This window comes from Pelodiscus sinensis, chromosome 16, assembly GCF_052426305.1.
Source record: "Pelodiscus sinensis isolate ZL-2025 chromosome 16, ASM5242630v1, whole genome shotgun sequence".
NCBI lineage: Eukaryota > Metazoa > Chordata > Testudines > Trionychidae > Pelodiscus > Pelodiscus sinensis.
The window spans coordinates 14588851-14602894 of NC_143067.1; the positions used below are offsets into that span (position 1 = coordinate 14588851).

Consider the following 14044-nt stretch of genomic DNA (forward strand, 5'->3'; position numbering starts at 1 on the left):
AAGACCCAATTTGCAGTCAAGAATGTACCAGCATCGCAGGCTGTGATCAGCCAACATTTAGCCACTCATAACCCGAATCCCTGAAGGAATAGGCAGCTATTTATTTTTTAGCGTAAAGCAAAACATTTTCAGATTTTGCTAGACAGAAACCAAAAGATGGTACTAGAATGACCTTTGGCTCAGCAGATTGTACTGAGAACCGTACACACCTCTCCCGTGCTCAGGCTGCATTTACTCCTTACGTAGTTGTCCAGAAGCAGGTCATGGGCATTTCATACCTGGGCTTGTTTAATGATACTCTGACCTAGGTAATTCTCATTCTCTTCACTTGCCAAGTTATTTCCTCATTCTACTCCCACATTGACTCCTTGGATGCCTGAGTTGGTGCATTCCTTGCAGAATGTCTCATTGCTTGAGGCACTATCAGTTCTAATGGCAGCAGGGTTGCCAGATGGTTTAACAAAAAAAATACTGAACACCACCCCCCTGCCAAAAAAAAAAAAAAAAAAAAAAAGCGCACCAGGAAAAAATTCTGTCAAGGGAAAAAAAGGGGGAGACAAAAAAAAAAGGGGGGGGGGAGCCAAAGTTGTTAAGCAAAAGTTGCACCACTCCCTCCAGTTTGGGAGCACACACTAACCACCAATGCACTCACCCCTGCCTCAGACCCAGGCTCGCCTAGTATTCCCCCATCCCAATGCACTCACCCCTGCCTCAGAGCCAGGCCCCCCTAGTGCCCCTCATCCCAGTGCACTCCCCCCTCCCCCAGAGGCAGGCACCCCCAGCATCGGGAACCCCCACTCCAATCAAATCTCCTTCCTTCCCCCCCGCAGAGTCAGGCACAGAGGAACAATCTGACTTTTAAAGTGGCTGCTCCGGCTGCCTTGGCTCACATTGTAGAGAGAGGGAGGCATCATGTGGCCAGCTCCCGGTTTCTGCTGGTCACGTGCGCCAGAGCAGTGTGCGCTCCACTCCCATCCCATCCCGGCACCCCCCTAGCGTGGCGGCCGGCAACTGCTCCCTCCTGCCTCCCCTTCGCTAGACTCTGCCGCGCTCCTCACTCCCCCGCCCCTGCCAGATTCGGCAGGGTAAAATAGTCCCCGCCGGGCTTCCGTCCCAGGGAAACAGGAAATACCGGTCATTGCACATGTCCAGTATTTCCTATTTTTTTAAACCAGACGGAGCCTGCAAATACCGGACTGTCCGGGTGAAAACCAGACACCTGGTAACCCTAAATGGCAGTGGGCTACTGCAATGTTCTTTCAGTCCTAAATGTAAAGGGAGAAAAGGAGCACTTTGAGTATGCTTGAGTGGTCCTCAAAGTGATGGTCATTGTGTGTGTGTGGTGGGGGGGCGGGAGGAGGGAAGACCCTGTATCAATCAAGTCTCTCCCTGGAAATAGGAAGACGAGGGAAAACAAGCATTTGTCTTCTCCATTCCCTGTGTGCACCAGTGCAGAGGTCTCTTGCCCTGTAGATCAGCCTCTTAATAACTGTGAAATAGGCATCTTAATAAAACATGTAAAATATTACTTGCCCTTTGCCAACCTGCTATAAGAAAACATAGACCTAAAATTTTGAGGTTTAACAACTGTGACAATGTACATCCCTTTACCTCTCTCTTTTCTTGGAAATTAAAAATTTGTGTGGAACCTTCAGAAATACCAGCCCACAGCAATGATAGCCAGGGAAAACCTTCCCTCTTTGGAAGCAATGCCAATAGTTTGTGTGTTAGGAGCCAAGGACGCTTTAGAAACATGCATGAAAAATACAAATCACACAAGGGGAAAAACAATGCGCTCAGGAAAAGGCACTAAAAGCAGAGTAGAGTTTCTCTGATACACACCTGCATGGGCCGCACCAGTCCGTTTGTTGGTTGAGGCCAAAGCGAGCTCTGCATTTCTTAGGAGAGGCGGGATCTGAACACAGAAGCATGCGTGGCGGAGAGTGGGCAAGACAGAGGCACAAAGAGAAGGAGCAGGAGGAAGAAAAGATGCAACATCATTTCAGCCACTTAAGATAAAACTAATAGACTAAAATCCAATTCTTCAGCAATGGAACTATTCAGACATCACTTTCCTGTAAAAAAGGGATCATTAGGCAAGTACCAGAGAGCTTATACCCAGTGTGTGTGTGGGATATTTGGGAAAGGGCCTCAAATTACAGATGTAGAAATTGTTCTCCCCCACCTGTGGCAGTCCCCCAGCTCAACCACTTTTCTGCAAAGCCAAGTTCAGGCAGTCAAAATTCAGTTACAGGAAACCTAAGAATTCACCTAGAAGTTTGTTGCTTCATATGCTGCAGTCAAAGCAGACCGCCCCCTGTGTTGAAATCTGTACCTGCTGCCTAGTTAAATGGCTGGCCGTATATATTAAAACAGAAGAGAAAAATATTGCAGAAACAGACTGAAAACAAATCACACCAATGAGACCCTTATGGGGCAATTCCATTCTGCTTCCCCAAATTCTTGTGCTAACGGACAAACTACACCTTGCATGTACTGCCCTAAAGTCCTGTGAAGTGTTGCTGTGTGACCATAGCGGCTCATTGTGATAGGGCCCTATTTTCAGTTAGATGCATGTGAATATTTGCAGTGGTGTAAAATGAGACCTGAGCAGCACTTGTGTACCCCTGTATTACTCACTTTCACAATCATCAACTTCTCCTCCAATGCATTCTGTTAATCAGCAGCTGCCTTCCAGTCCAAAAAGGGCTGCATTTCAGTGGTGGGTGGAATTATTATTTTTACACCACTTTACAGATTCTTGCACTTGTTATTAGGGATGTGAACGACTAGTCGACTATCCGATAAATGCTTATTGGATAGTCGACAGGCTAGTTGACTAGTCACTCCAGCCTTCCCCCCCTTGCTGCCTCTATCAAAGAGGCAGCAAGGGGAGGGGGGATAAGGAGGAAGGGATACTTCAAAGCGGTAGCGCTGTGTGGAGTTTGGGGCCAGACCCTGGGCTCTATGTGACATTGCCGCTTTGAAACACTGCGTGCAGCCCAGGGCCAGCTGGGGTGTCCCCAGACTGCACGCGGCATTTCAAAGCAGCAGTGCCATATGGAGCCCGGGATCAGCTGGGCTCCACAGGGCACTGCTGCTTTGAAACACTGCGGGGAGCCTGGCATCAGGCTGCACGCGGTGTTTCAAAGCGGCAGTGCCGTGTGGAGCCCAGGGTCAGCACCTAGTTGATTCCAGGCTCCATATAGTGCTGCCACTTTGAAATGCCACAAGGAGTCCGACGCTGGGCTCCCCATGATGTTTCAATATGGCAGCGCTGCATGGAGCCCAGGGTCAGCAAGGGAGTCCCTAGCTGACCCCGGGGCTCCAGGGCTGTTGCTACACTTCAAAGGCAGAGGTGTCCTATCGACGAATTGAATAAATCGATGAAAAATGCATTGACTATTCGATTAGTCAGTTACTCAATATTTAACATCCCTACCTGTTATCCATCTAGGCACTAATTGAGATGAGAAGTTGACATGCTAGAAGAAATGTGCTCTTGAAGCTTCAGGAGACATGCAAAGATGATGCTGTGACATGATCTTTTGATGTTATAAAGCAAAGGTCCATTAGTACAGATAAGTTAGAAGTGCTTCTAAATTTAGGGTGTGATTAACTTTGGATGGTGTGGGTGTGCACAGACATCTCTATATACACACAGTGAAATCTGCACTAGGGTCCACCTCCAATAAAGAGAACTCCGTAGCAAACAACCACATTAAAGTACCCCTATCATTTTCAGTGCAATTGTGTTTGACTTTTAGGCTACTTCTGCTACAAAAAGATTTGTGATGTGGTCCCTGGAGTCTGGGAAAAGAGAAAAGTTTTTGAGCTACACAGAGCTCTTCTTCAGGGCTGGAATCCCTCTTGCTCAGTTTTCATGAACCTCCCTCCCGTGTTCTAATCCACCTGTGTTTTTAAGAACAAGACACTTCTAGAAATAATTTCCCATGTCTTTAAAATATTCTAATTTTTAGCTTTAGAAAGCTGAGTGAATGAGCTAAATCATGGACAGCAAAATACAATACTCAGTGAAATGCTACAGAGTACCATGATAAATTCAGTACCAATTAGTTTACCTGAACTGGAGTCTTGCTGCTTTTCTCTAGCTCGTCTTTTCTTTTTCCCCTGGGATGTAAAAGGAAAATAATATTAGTTTCTCCCCTCAGAGGGCTAATGGAGGTTGTTTGGTATGATGAATACAAAAATTACAATGGACAGTCGGAGGGGGATAAGTAAAATTCATGAAGTTATAACCGCATCTGCAGTTGTCCACGAGGACTGAACCAAGCACCTTTGGAACTAAAAGCATGAGCCTCTCCTGCTTACGCTGAAAAAACAGGTCTTTTAGTTCAGAGGCAGCAGCAAACTCAGACCTCCCAATGTGACCGCACCAGGCTAATGTGTACATCTCCCTTTCATTGATCACAGCTGATGCAATGAGTGACCTTGTATAAAACCAGGCCTCTATCTCTTTCATTTGATTGGCCACTCGCCCATCAGTAATCCACACATTAGGAATGAAAGGGGCGTGTGGATGCACTTTTAAAACTATGGTTGATAACTTCAGCAAAAGGTTGCTGTTTAAGACTCTTAAGGAAAGGCTGGTTTTGAGATACATGTACAGCACTTCCCCTCTGTCATGGTTAAAGTACAGTTTATCAAGGAGTAGAGAACACCAGCCTGTGTGGTGTAAAAGGCATAAGGAGAAACCACTGCTTCATTTTCTGTCTGATTTAGCGCCACCTGGCTTCACAGATGCCACAGATTATCTGGTCTTTGACGTTCATTTTGAAGAACCTTGTTGAGAGTCAGGGACAGCAGACTTGACAAGGAAGTAACACCATGTTTTTAAATAAAAAGGAAGCAAGACCGAGAGTTAAGAATGACTGTTAGCACTTCTCTCACTGAATGGGAGAAAAAGTCTAAGGCAGCACAGCGTGGGCTTTCCTTGGCCAGCCATATTTCCAAATGCAAGCACATGCCAAACCCAAATCATTTAGCCCACAAATCAGACTGAGCAACTTCAGGGTCTTTCAGAAGATAGCCCTCAGCTGGACCAATGGACTAGCTGAATGAAATGCTGCTTCTTTTATGCGTTTAAATAAATGCCACCTCAACACAGATGGAGAGACAACGTGAACCCTCATGGAAAGAGAACATCCTGGTAACCCTTTCGGAGAAGTATTTCAGTGTATACAGGAAGTTACGGGATGCAACACCCCATTTTTCAGAATTCACCAAACAGCAAATCAGCATATTCCTCCGCACACGCAGTCATCTATACTGTGTGTAGACAGACAGGTTGGGGCCTATGGGGCCCCGAGGTGCCTTGATGGTTTCTGAAAGTGAGAGGGGAAGTGAAAGAAGCTGTAAGAAGCCTCCTGCTTTTGGGCCCCCATGCAGCAGAGTCCCCATCATGGCTTGACCCTTTGACAGGGAGGGGTCTGAAAAACCATAAAAGCCAGGGGCTCCTCTTGCACAGCAGGAAACTTGGAGATTAAATTTCTTCTTCCTGAAGCTCCTCTTACAGGCATGTGCTTAAAAGCATGAGTAAACCAAAAGGGAAGGCCAGGCCCCCGGGCAAGCTGTGGGGGGTGACTGATCTGTACTCCCAAAAGGGGCAGGACTTCGGGTGCAAGGAGTGAAGCCAGGGCAGCTGGTTCTCCCTGATGCTCAGACCGCAATGCTCCCCCACCTGCACCATCTGGCGCATGCTGTCTGGGGCTCTGCAGTGCACCACATGGAACTCTGAGAAGTCCTGTGCAGATTCAGACTAACAAGGCTGCTCCTCTGATACGTGTCCACATGGAATTGCGGTTGCTGCTGCGGCAGCCACGTCCAGGAGTTCTGGGCCCCTTTGAATTGCCAGGCCCCAGGGCAGTTGTCCTCTTTACCCCTCTCCCCCCCATCAGCAGGCCTGGGGAAGGCTATAACTAAATAGGTAACGTTCTAAGAAGAGGCCAGAACTTCCTCAACTGGCATGAGGGAGCGACTAAAAATGAGACAGGATGAGCAGTTATGTCAGTGCTGAGGACGCTATTGACAGATAAGTAACTAGCTGTAACACTCTGAGCACCTGTCCCGGACCTGAGGAACAGCTCTGTTTAACCTCAGACGCTTGCCTCTCTCACCTCCAGACGCTGGTCCAATACAAGGTATCCCCTCACCGACCTTGTGTCTCTAGGTATTTCATAATCAAGTCCTTACAGAAGGAAAAGCCCCAGTGTGGTAGGTCACAGACTCTAGTCACAGGAGAATGCAATCCTCAGTCAGACTAGCAAAACACTTAAACAAAAAACAGAGAGGTGATGGTGGAATTTCTTCCATTCCAAGGCTTAGTGCTCAGTACATGGAATGGAAAATGACATGGCCAAATTATGTATTTATACAAATACTCCCTTTTTCCATCTGAACATTCCAGTCCCCTCGAGTGAAGCCACAGCACGTGTTTTTAAAATAACTAGGAAAAAATTTGCTCAGCTATCTATGGCCTGTCTTTTATGTTCCCCAAATCTACTATTTTCCAGAATATATTTTCCTGATTTTGCAATGTCCTGGAATGCAAGATCGTAAGCACTTTGATTATTCCATAACAGGCAGCCAAGATGGTGCATAAGATTTGCATCTCATTTAAGTTTAATAAAAGTGACTGAGTTTAGAGTCTGCACAATAGCTTTTACTGTGCTCAAACACCTTTATTATTAGCAAGGTGCTCACACTGCTTCCCTGATCATCAGGGCTCGAGAAACTATAGAATCTACTCGCCCGTGGCGAGTAGATTTCAGCCATGCACCCCATTTACCGGCAGCGCGCGCATGCACAATGTGGCTCTTGCGCATGCACAGTGCGGGGCTGGCGAGTGGCTTTCGCCATCATTTGTCAAGCCCTGCTGATCATTACAATACAAGTACAGTCAAACTACGTTATGTAATGCTAGCTTATGATCACATCTACATTACAAATTCAGCTGCACTGAAGGATCTGGTTCGAACACAGTGATAAAGTCTCCTTTGGACTAAACTCCATCTGAGCAAAAAGGAATGCTGGAATTTTAAATCTGAGCCACTCCCTTCAGTGTCCGATGCCAGCTGCCATGGTGGCGCAGGCTTGACTTGTAGGTATAAATTGCTGGATTGTTCTGATTGCTCACCTTCAAGAACACTAGCTGGAGCCTTAGGAGTAAAGACACCAGCACTACTGGGCTGGTCCTAGACTTGACTTTTTCAAAACCTCAATGGAAAAAACAAATTGTCCATTTGCTGCAATTTCTCCATGTCTGTTTGTTCTGTTACAGCATATCGGTTACGTCCAAATGACCTAATGGGCATTGACTTAAAAGCTACATTTAGTCCACACTGTATTCTGAAGCATGGTGAAAGGATTAAATAAATTCCACAGCCAGTGAGCGATTCCATGGCCATGGAAGTGTGAAAAGCTCAGGGCTCCTGGAATTCTGCAGCTAACCCTGGAGTGGGTGGGTACAGAGTGGCAGACAGCTATACGTTCTCACTGCTGCAGAGCCAAGTAACATTCGCTGCAGAATTCTCTTACCCTTGCCGCAGAAACTGGCCCTGAAGTGCCGCAGAATTCCAGGGGCCCTGAATATACCTGAGTGTGTTCACGGGCTGAAGAGCCTGAAGACTGAAGGAGCAGAGTATTAAAATAGTAACTGGCCTCTTTAAATACATCCAATACATACATAGAAGGTATACAGTGCTGTCAATGCCCCGGACTTTACTGCAAGTCTCACCATAGTTGTTTTAAAAAGTCCCAGCTCACAGAATCATGGTGTTGTGAGAGAGTGTCTCAGCAGACAAAAATAACCCTCGTGGTTGCAAAGAGAAGCTTGAGATCATGAACCTTAAAAGTTCAAACCCTAAAAGGCAAATGAAAAGAATCCCAAGTGCATTATTTCCAAAATATCAAGAGTGGTGTATGGGTATGGGTGTGTATGTGGGGGCGGAGGGGATTACTCTGTTTAAGGCCTGACTCTTGAATGGTTGGGGCTGGCAAAGCTGGGTATAGGGGAGATCCGAAAAGGAAATTAAAGCACTTTAAAAGACTGACAATTCAGTACGACAGGTTGAACTTCTCTCTAGTCCAGAACACTCTGGTCCAGAAACATCCATCATCTGGAATGATTTTAGTTAGCCAGATGTCCACTTTTCATGGGTGTGCCGTTTCCCACGGTCCCATAAAGTTTGTTTACAGCTACCAGTCCTGTGTCTCAGGCTACGTCTACAGTGCCCTCTGTTGCGCAAAAAATATGGAAATGAGGTAAAGCGTGGAATATTGCCACACCTCATTTGCATAATTAACGAGGCTCTGTTTTTGCGCAAGAGGCTTTTGCACAAAAAGGAGCAGTCTATATGGCTCCTTTTTTTGCAAACCCCCCCTCTTGCACAAGAGCCGTTCTTCCTGAAAAAAGTGGAAGAATGGCTCCTGTACAATAAGGGGTATTTGTGCAGAAAGGAGCTGTGTAGATGGCTCCTTTTTGCACAAAAATGGAGTCTAATTAATTATGCAAATGAGATGTGGTGATATTTATGCTTCGCCTCATTTGCAGTTTTTTGTGCAAGAGAGGGTAGATTTAGCCAATGGCTGCGTCTAGACTGGCATGATTTTGCAGAAATACTTTTAAAGGAAAAGTTTTTCCATTAAAAGTATTTCTGCAAAAGAGTGTCTAGATTGGCACGGATATTTTTGCGCAAAAGCATCCATGCCCAGTATAGATGTGCTTTTGCGCAAGAAAGCTCCGATGGCCATTTTAGCCATCGGGATTTCTTGCGCAAAAAATTAAGGTGCCTGTCTACACTGGCCCTCTTGCGCAAGTATTCTTGTGCAAGAGGGCTTATCCCTGAGCAGGAGCGTCAAAGTATTTACGCAAGAAGCACTGAATTCTTACATTAGAACGTCAGTGCTCTTGCGCAAATTCAAGTGGCCAGTGTAGACAGCTGGCAAGTTTTTGTGTAAAAGCACCTGCTTTTGCGCAAAATCTTGCCCGTCTAGACACACCCTTAGTGTTTTATGCTGCTATTTAGCTCTAATTCACCCTTAAATGTCCTCAAACAGCCCAGTAATCAGTGGAAGTGTTGGTAATGCTGCTAGACAATATTGGCCCCCCATGATACAGAAAATTCTCTGGTTTGGCACAGGGTGCCGGACTAGAGAGGTTTAACCTGTAGTCCCATCCTTATAAGTCACTAATGCTGAATCAGCAAATCCCTTCTGGTTGCATGCCAAAACAGATTCTGCAAAATGGCAACCCTAAACTACCCTAACAGGTATCTTCTTTCCTACAGTATGTAGACATTAGAGAACATGGTTAAGATAAATTCACATGCTGCCTGTGTCTCTAAACACAATAGACCATTACGGCATTATTTTAACTGAATCCTGACCTTCTCTTTTCCCCAAATTTTCAATGGAATTATTGTACATATGTATAGTTCTACTCACATTAGCATTGGGTCTAAACTGCTGAACAATGTATTCCTTAGCGCCTCAGCGATTTACACCAGCAGCAGGTTTGGCTCATTATTTTTTAGTGAACACAGCAAAATGCGCCCATGCCCAGCTGAGGCGCTGTGCGATTTTATTAGCACAACTGGCCATTCCTCATAACTTCCCTTCCTATGGCTTGTCCCCTTACTGCATCACACAGAAAAGGAGACAAAAATCTTTTGCCAAAGGGATTGTGCTTTTTTATATTTCTGTGCAGTGCTAAGCACATTTTGGAAACCTAAGAAAAGCAGTGCATGCCAAAGGAAGTCTAGGTTAAGCTGAACAGAAGAGCTTCTGTCTGATTGGCAAAATTCTGTGCTGCTGATGTATCACTGCAGAGAAGAGGTTCTTACTATACAAGATTTGGTAACAACAGCAGTGACCACAAATGGGGAAAGGATGTAGTGTTGTTAAGGACATCTTGCTTTATTGACCCAAAATGCCTAACTCCCTTTGTGTCCCAAGGCGTTCTATTAACAAGCGCACCAAGAACAGCTGGAACAAATCTGTCTTGTGTGAAAGAGCTGCCAGCAGTGCTGGCTTTGACCTGTGACTTCTTATATGACTTCTTGTGGTTTGAGTGAAGGTGGAAAACTCCTAATCGCGGTGAGTTTTTCTTCAGCGTGGGAGTAACTGTATTTCCTATCTTGTATCAAGTCACGTGCCAGGGCGTTGACCTAGATTTCTCCTCCTCATTTGTGTTACAGAGCTTGGGAGACAGAAAAGCATTTGTTGTAGGTACAGTGTAGGAGGGGAAAAAACCCACCACAAAGCGTCCGTTTCCTGGCTTTGGACACATTATCCCAAAACAACCTTGGATGTGCCAATGAGCAGACTGCTTGGGTCTGGTTGGCTAGCAGAAGATATGAGGGTTACTGAAGATATGCAGGTAGGGTAAGAGAACGCTTCCAGAGCACACACAGCAGCTTTCCTTTTGAGGAGAAAGGATTTCAGTGAGAGAAATGCAGAATGAGGTGGCTTTGTTAAAGGAAGCATTCCATCTTGGGGTGGAAAGAAAAGCAGCTTGCTGTATCTGAGGCTGCTGGTATTGCTCTGGCTCTCATAACACTGCTGACTGCTGCTTCGGATACCACTGTTTAGCTACTGTCCCCGAGAAATACATGCCACTGAGAATCCTGAAGAGCTATGAGCAAAATTCCCCCCCATTGTATGTTCCGTCAGGAGAGCCTTGGGCTGAGTTACTGCAGCACCACAGGAAACAGGTGCAGGCTTATGGAATGAGGAGCGAACAGCCTTTGTGGGGAGCAATAAGCAGTGGTGTGATGATTTATCATCATCACTAGGAGAAGGCAGCAACTTTTTTTTTTAAAAAAGCAAGGTTTCTATTGACAGCAATGGGCTTTGGCTCAGGTCCCAAGCTAACTAGTGAGGCATTTCTATCTGGGATCAAGACAAAGACTAGAAAACAAAGTTGAATGTGGATGTTTATGTAGAATTCTTGTCCCTATAAAACTGCACTTCACGGGTTGCCTCTTAAATGATCATATACCTTACAGAAAATGGAGATATTATTTATTTTTAGAATGGCTCTTCTCAAATGCACCATAGATTAGAAAGTAAAGGGGTAGGGGGGACAATGTTTCAGACAGATAAGCTCTACACCAGGGCTTGGCTACTGGAAGCTTGTATTCACCTGAATGTTAGTAGTCACAGAAACATTCCTGAATCATCAGGAGAAAAAAAAAATCAAATTGCGAACACTAAGAAAATGGTACTAAAGGGAAATCAGGATTCACGTGTCTGTTTTAAAATACTTTAACATTACAACAAGCCTTTGTGTTTCAAAATTCTCCCTTACTTGATTCCAACAGCTTCAGCTTCTCCATATATGCATGGCCTAGCTCTGCTCCCACTGAAGTTGACGGTAAAAGTTCCCTTGATTTCAACGAGAGCAGAGTTTAGGCCGATAGGGAGCATTTCTGAGAATCCCATCCTCTATAAATAAAACAACCTATTCAGATTTCTAGACAGAACAAAACAAGTAATATCATGGATGTCTAGTGAATTAATTCCGAATCACTAGTGAGGCTGGATCTTAGTATTCTAGATATCTAATCAAGAAGAGAGCAAACATGCAGCTTCTCACTGCTTATCAGTTCTAGGTAGCAGAGCTATCCAGAGGTAGGTTAACATAAGAACAGCCATACTGGGCCTGACCAAAGGTTCATCTAGCCCAGTATCTTGTCTTCCAACAGTGGCCAATGCCAGATGCCCCTGAGGGAGTGAATAGAACAGGGAAGCCAAATGTGATCCCTCCCCCATCACCGATTCCCAGCTTCTGGCAAACAGAGCCTAGGGACACCATTCCTACCCATCCTGGCTAATAGCCATTGATGGGCCTAACCACCATGCATTTATCTAGTTCTTTTTTGAACCCTGTTAAAGTTGTGGTCTTCACAACATCCTCTGGCAAGGAGTTCCACCAGTTGACTTTACAGGTTGATAGGTTCTGAGACTCTGGCTTTGTCTACACTGATAGTAATGGCATGTAGGGTATGCATAGCTACAGGCTATATCCATATTGCATAGTGTAGCTACACCCATTGGGGAAAGGCTCCACTGGGCAGCAGATCCACTGACAGGAGAGGGGCAGGAGGAGAGGGAGCAAGGGGGGCATTTGCCCCAGGGCCCGGTGATTCAAAAGGGTCTGGGGCTCCCAGCTGCCACTTCCACTACCATGGCAGCTGGAACCCTGGGGCCTTTAAATCGCTGCAAGAGCTTTTTGGGCTGGGGATGGAAGGGTGCACTCCAGGTGATACTGAGGGCTGGCTGCTCCTTCCAGGAGCACAGAGCCACCCCAACCACACCTTGCCAAGGGCCTGGGAAGGCTGCTGGTCCCTCGGATGGGGAAGCAACAGGACAAGGCTCCAGCATCTGGGAGGCAGCAGGACGCTGTATTGCTATGGGAGCATGGCTTGGGTGTGTAGAAAGTCACGTGTGGTACATACACCAGAACCATGGGGTATTTTGACTCACCTAAGCAATGCTTTTCCAGCTGTACTGCTATTTATACCCGCGCTAGGCAGCCATGTCGTGTATGTACTCTACATGTCACCCCATGTGTAGACACAGCCTATTCAGTGTGCTTCACGCCCCTCCCCACTGGTTACAGCAGAATATGCTTCACTTTCCCAACAAGCAATGGGAAAAGCTGCTCTGTGTGGAATCCAGCAGTCACAGCGGAGATGTTCACAGCGTATTTCTAGCTGTTCTATTCAGCAACCTTATTCTGGACACTCGCTTGAAATGGTCATTTAAAATAAAAACACCTGCCTGTGGTATCCCTGTCCTGACAGGAGCATCACAGCAGAGTTAGGCTTAGTCCACAGACTGTCCTTCCAGAGATCACATCTGGATGCTCCTGTTTTAGTTGAACACTTTGAAGATAACATGTTTGAACCCCTTTAGAATCCTAGGACAGGGTAAAGGTCTAACAGACCAGTAAATCTATCACCTTGCAAGTGCAGCGTACAATCTCTCATTAGACATTGTCCATATGTTGCTATAGTTCATACCTTTACTTATGACAGCAGCCTCATGAATGGATTGAAAGTTAACCCAGACAAGCTGCTATAAGGCCAGGACTATAATCTGTACAATGACTATCATTATCTCCACTGTTGTGGAATTCTCTCCTAATGAATGGCAATCCAAACCATGTTGGAACAAGTCTAAAGGTCACCAGCTCAGCTGGGAATGAAGGTGCCATAAGAAAATCCAGGAGAGGATAACATCATGGTAAACGGAATAAGAGTGAAGAAACAATAAGGATCCTATTTGAAATTCCCCAAAGCTCATTAAAGTTAAAAAACTTTCACTTGTTACAGTATCTTTATAGCTAATTAACCATACTGGTTAATAGTTATATATGTGTGGGAAATACAACAATCAGCTTGTGAATTCTATTTTGCGGTCTGTATAAATTTAGGAAATAAAAATATTTTGTGTTTCTGACATTATACAGAGACCAATATTTCCAGTAACCTCAGAGCAGGGACTGATGCTCACTCAGCACTAGACCTGCGTCTGTACATTAGACCAGTGTGAACTTATAAAAGGACTTTGTCTTGTTTCAAAATGGCATGAATCAGGACTAACTCTTGTGACATCAGTGGAGTTACTCAGGAGTAAGACAGGCTTAAGTGAGAGAAGAATCCACCCCAGAGCAAAACTATACTGATGTTACATGTCACGTCATTCAGTAGGAATATGTCTAATTTGATTAAATAAACAGTATAAGGACAGAGGAGAGAATGCTTATTAGCCAGTACGGGAGTTCATCTACAAAGCCTGAATGCTCTCCACAGTTAAGGCACTCTTGAAGACCTACTGCCACCTACAGTAAATCTCCTGACAAGCACGATAAAATAGAAGGAAAGTAAAAAAACGTTACCCCTAACGTCTCCCTACTTGTCTGCTGGTCTGTCTTTAGACTGTAAACTCCTGAGAGCAAAGACTATTCCATCTTACCAGCAAGTACATGCTACTATAAAAAATAAAAATAAAAAAGGAA

General features: G+C 45.3%; 1 protein-coding gene across 11 annotated transcripts in view; it reads right to left on the bottom strand.

The window, feature by feature from the left end:
• The window catches only part of TCF7 (transcription factor 7), a 138337-nt gene that overhangs the window by 11933 nt on the left and 112360 nt on the right, over positions 1-14044 (bottom strand). For 5 of the 11 annotated variants that reach the window (XM_075900375.2, XM_075900374.2, XM_075900381.2 and 2 more), the window contains 3 exons: positions 7558-7647; positions 4083-4131; positions 1843-1915 (listed from right to left, as the gene is read on the bottom strand). In XM_075900375.2, the coding sequence (XP_075756490.1) occupies positions 1843-1915; positions 4083-4131; positions 7558-7647 (212 nt within the window). Of the gene's footprint in view, positions 1-1840; positions 1916-4082; positions 4132-7557; positions 7648-14044 lie in introns of all 11 variants that reach the window. The other 6 variants (XM_075900379.2, XM_075900377.2, XM_075900380.2 and 3 more) reach the window with 4 other exon arrangements.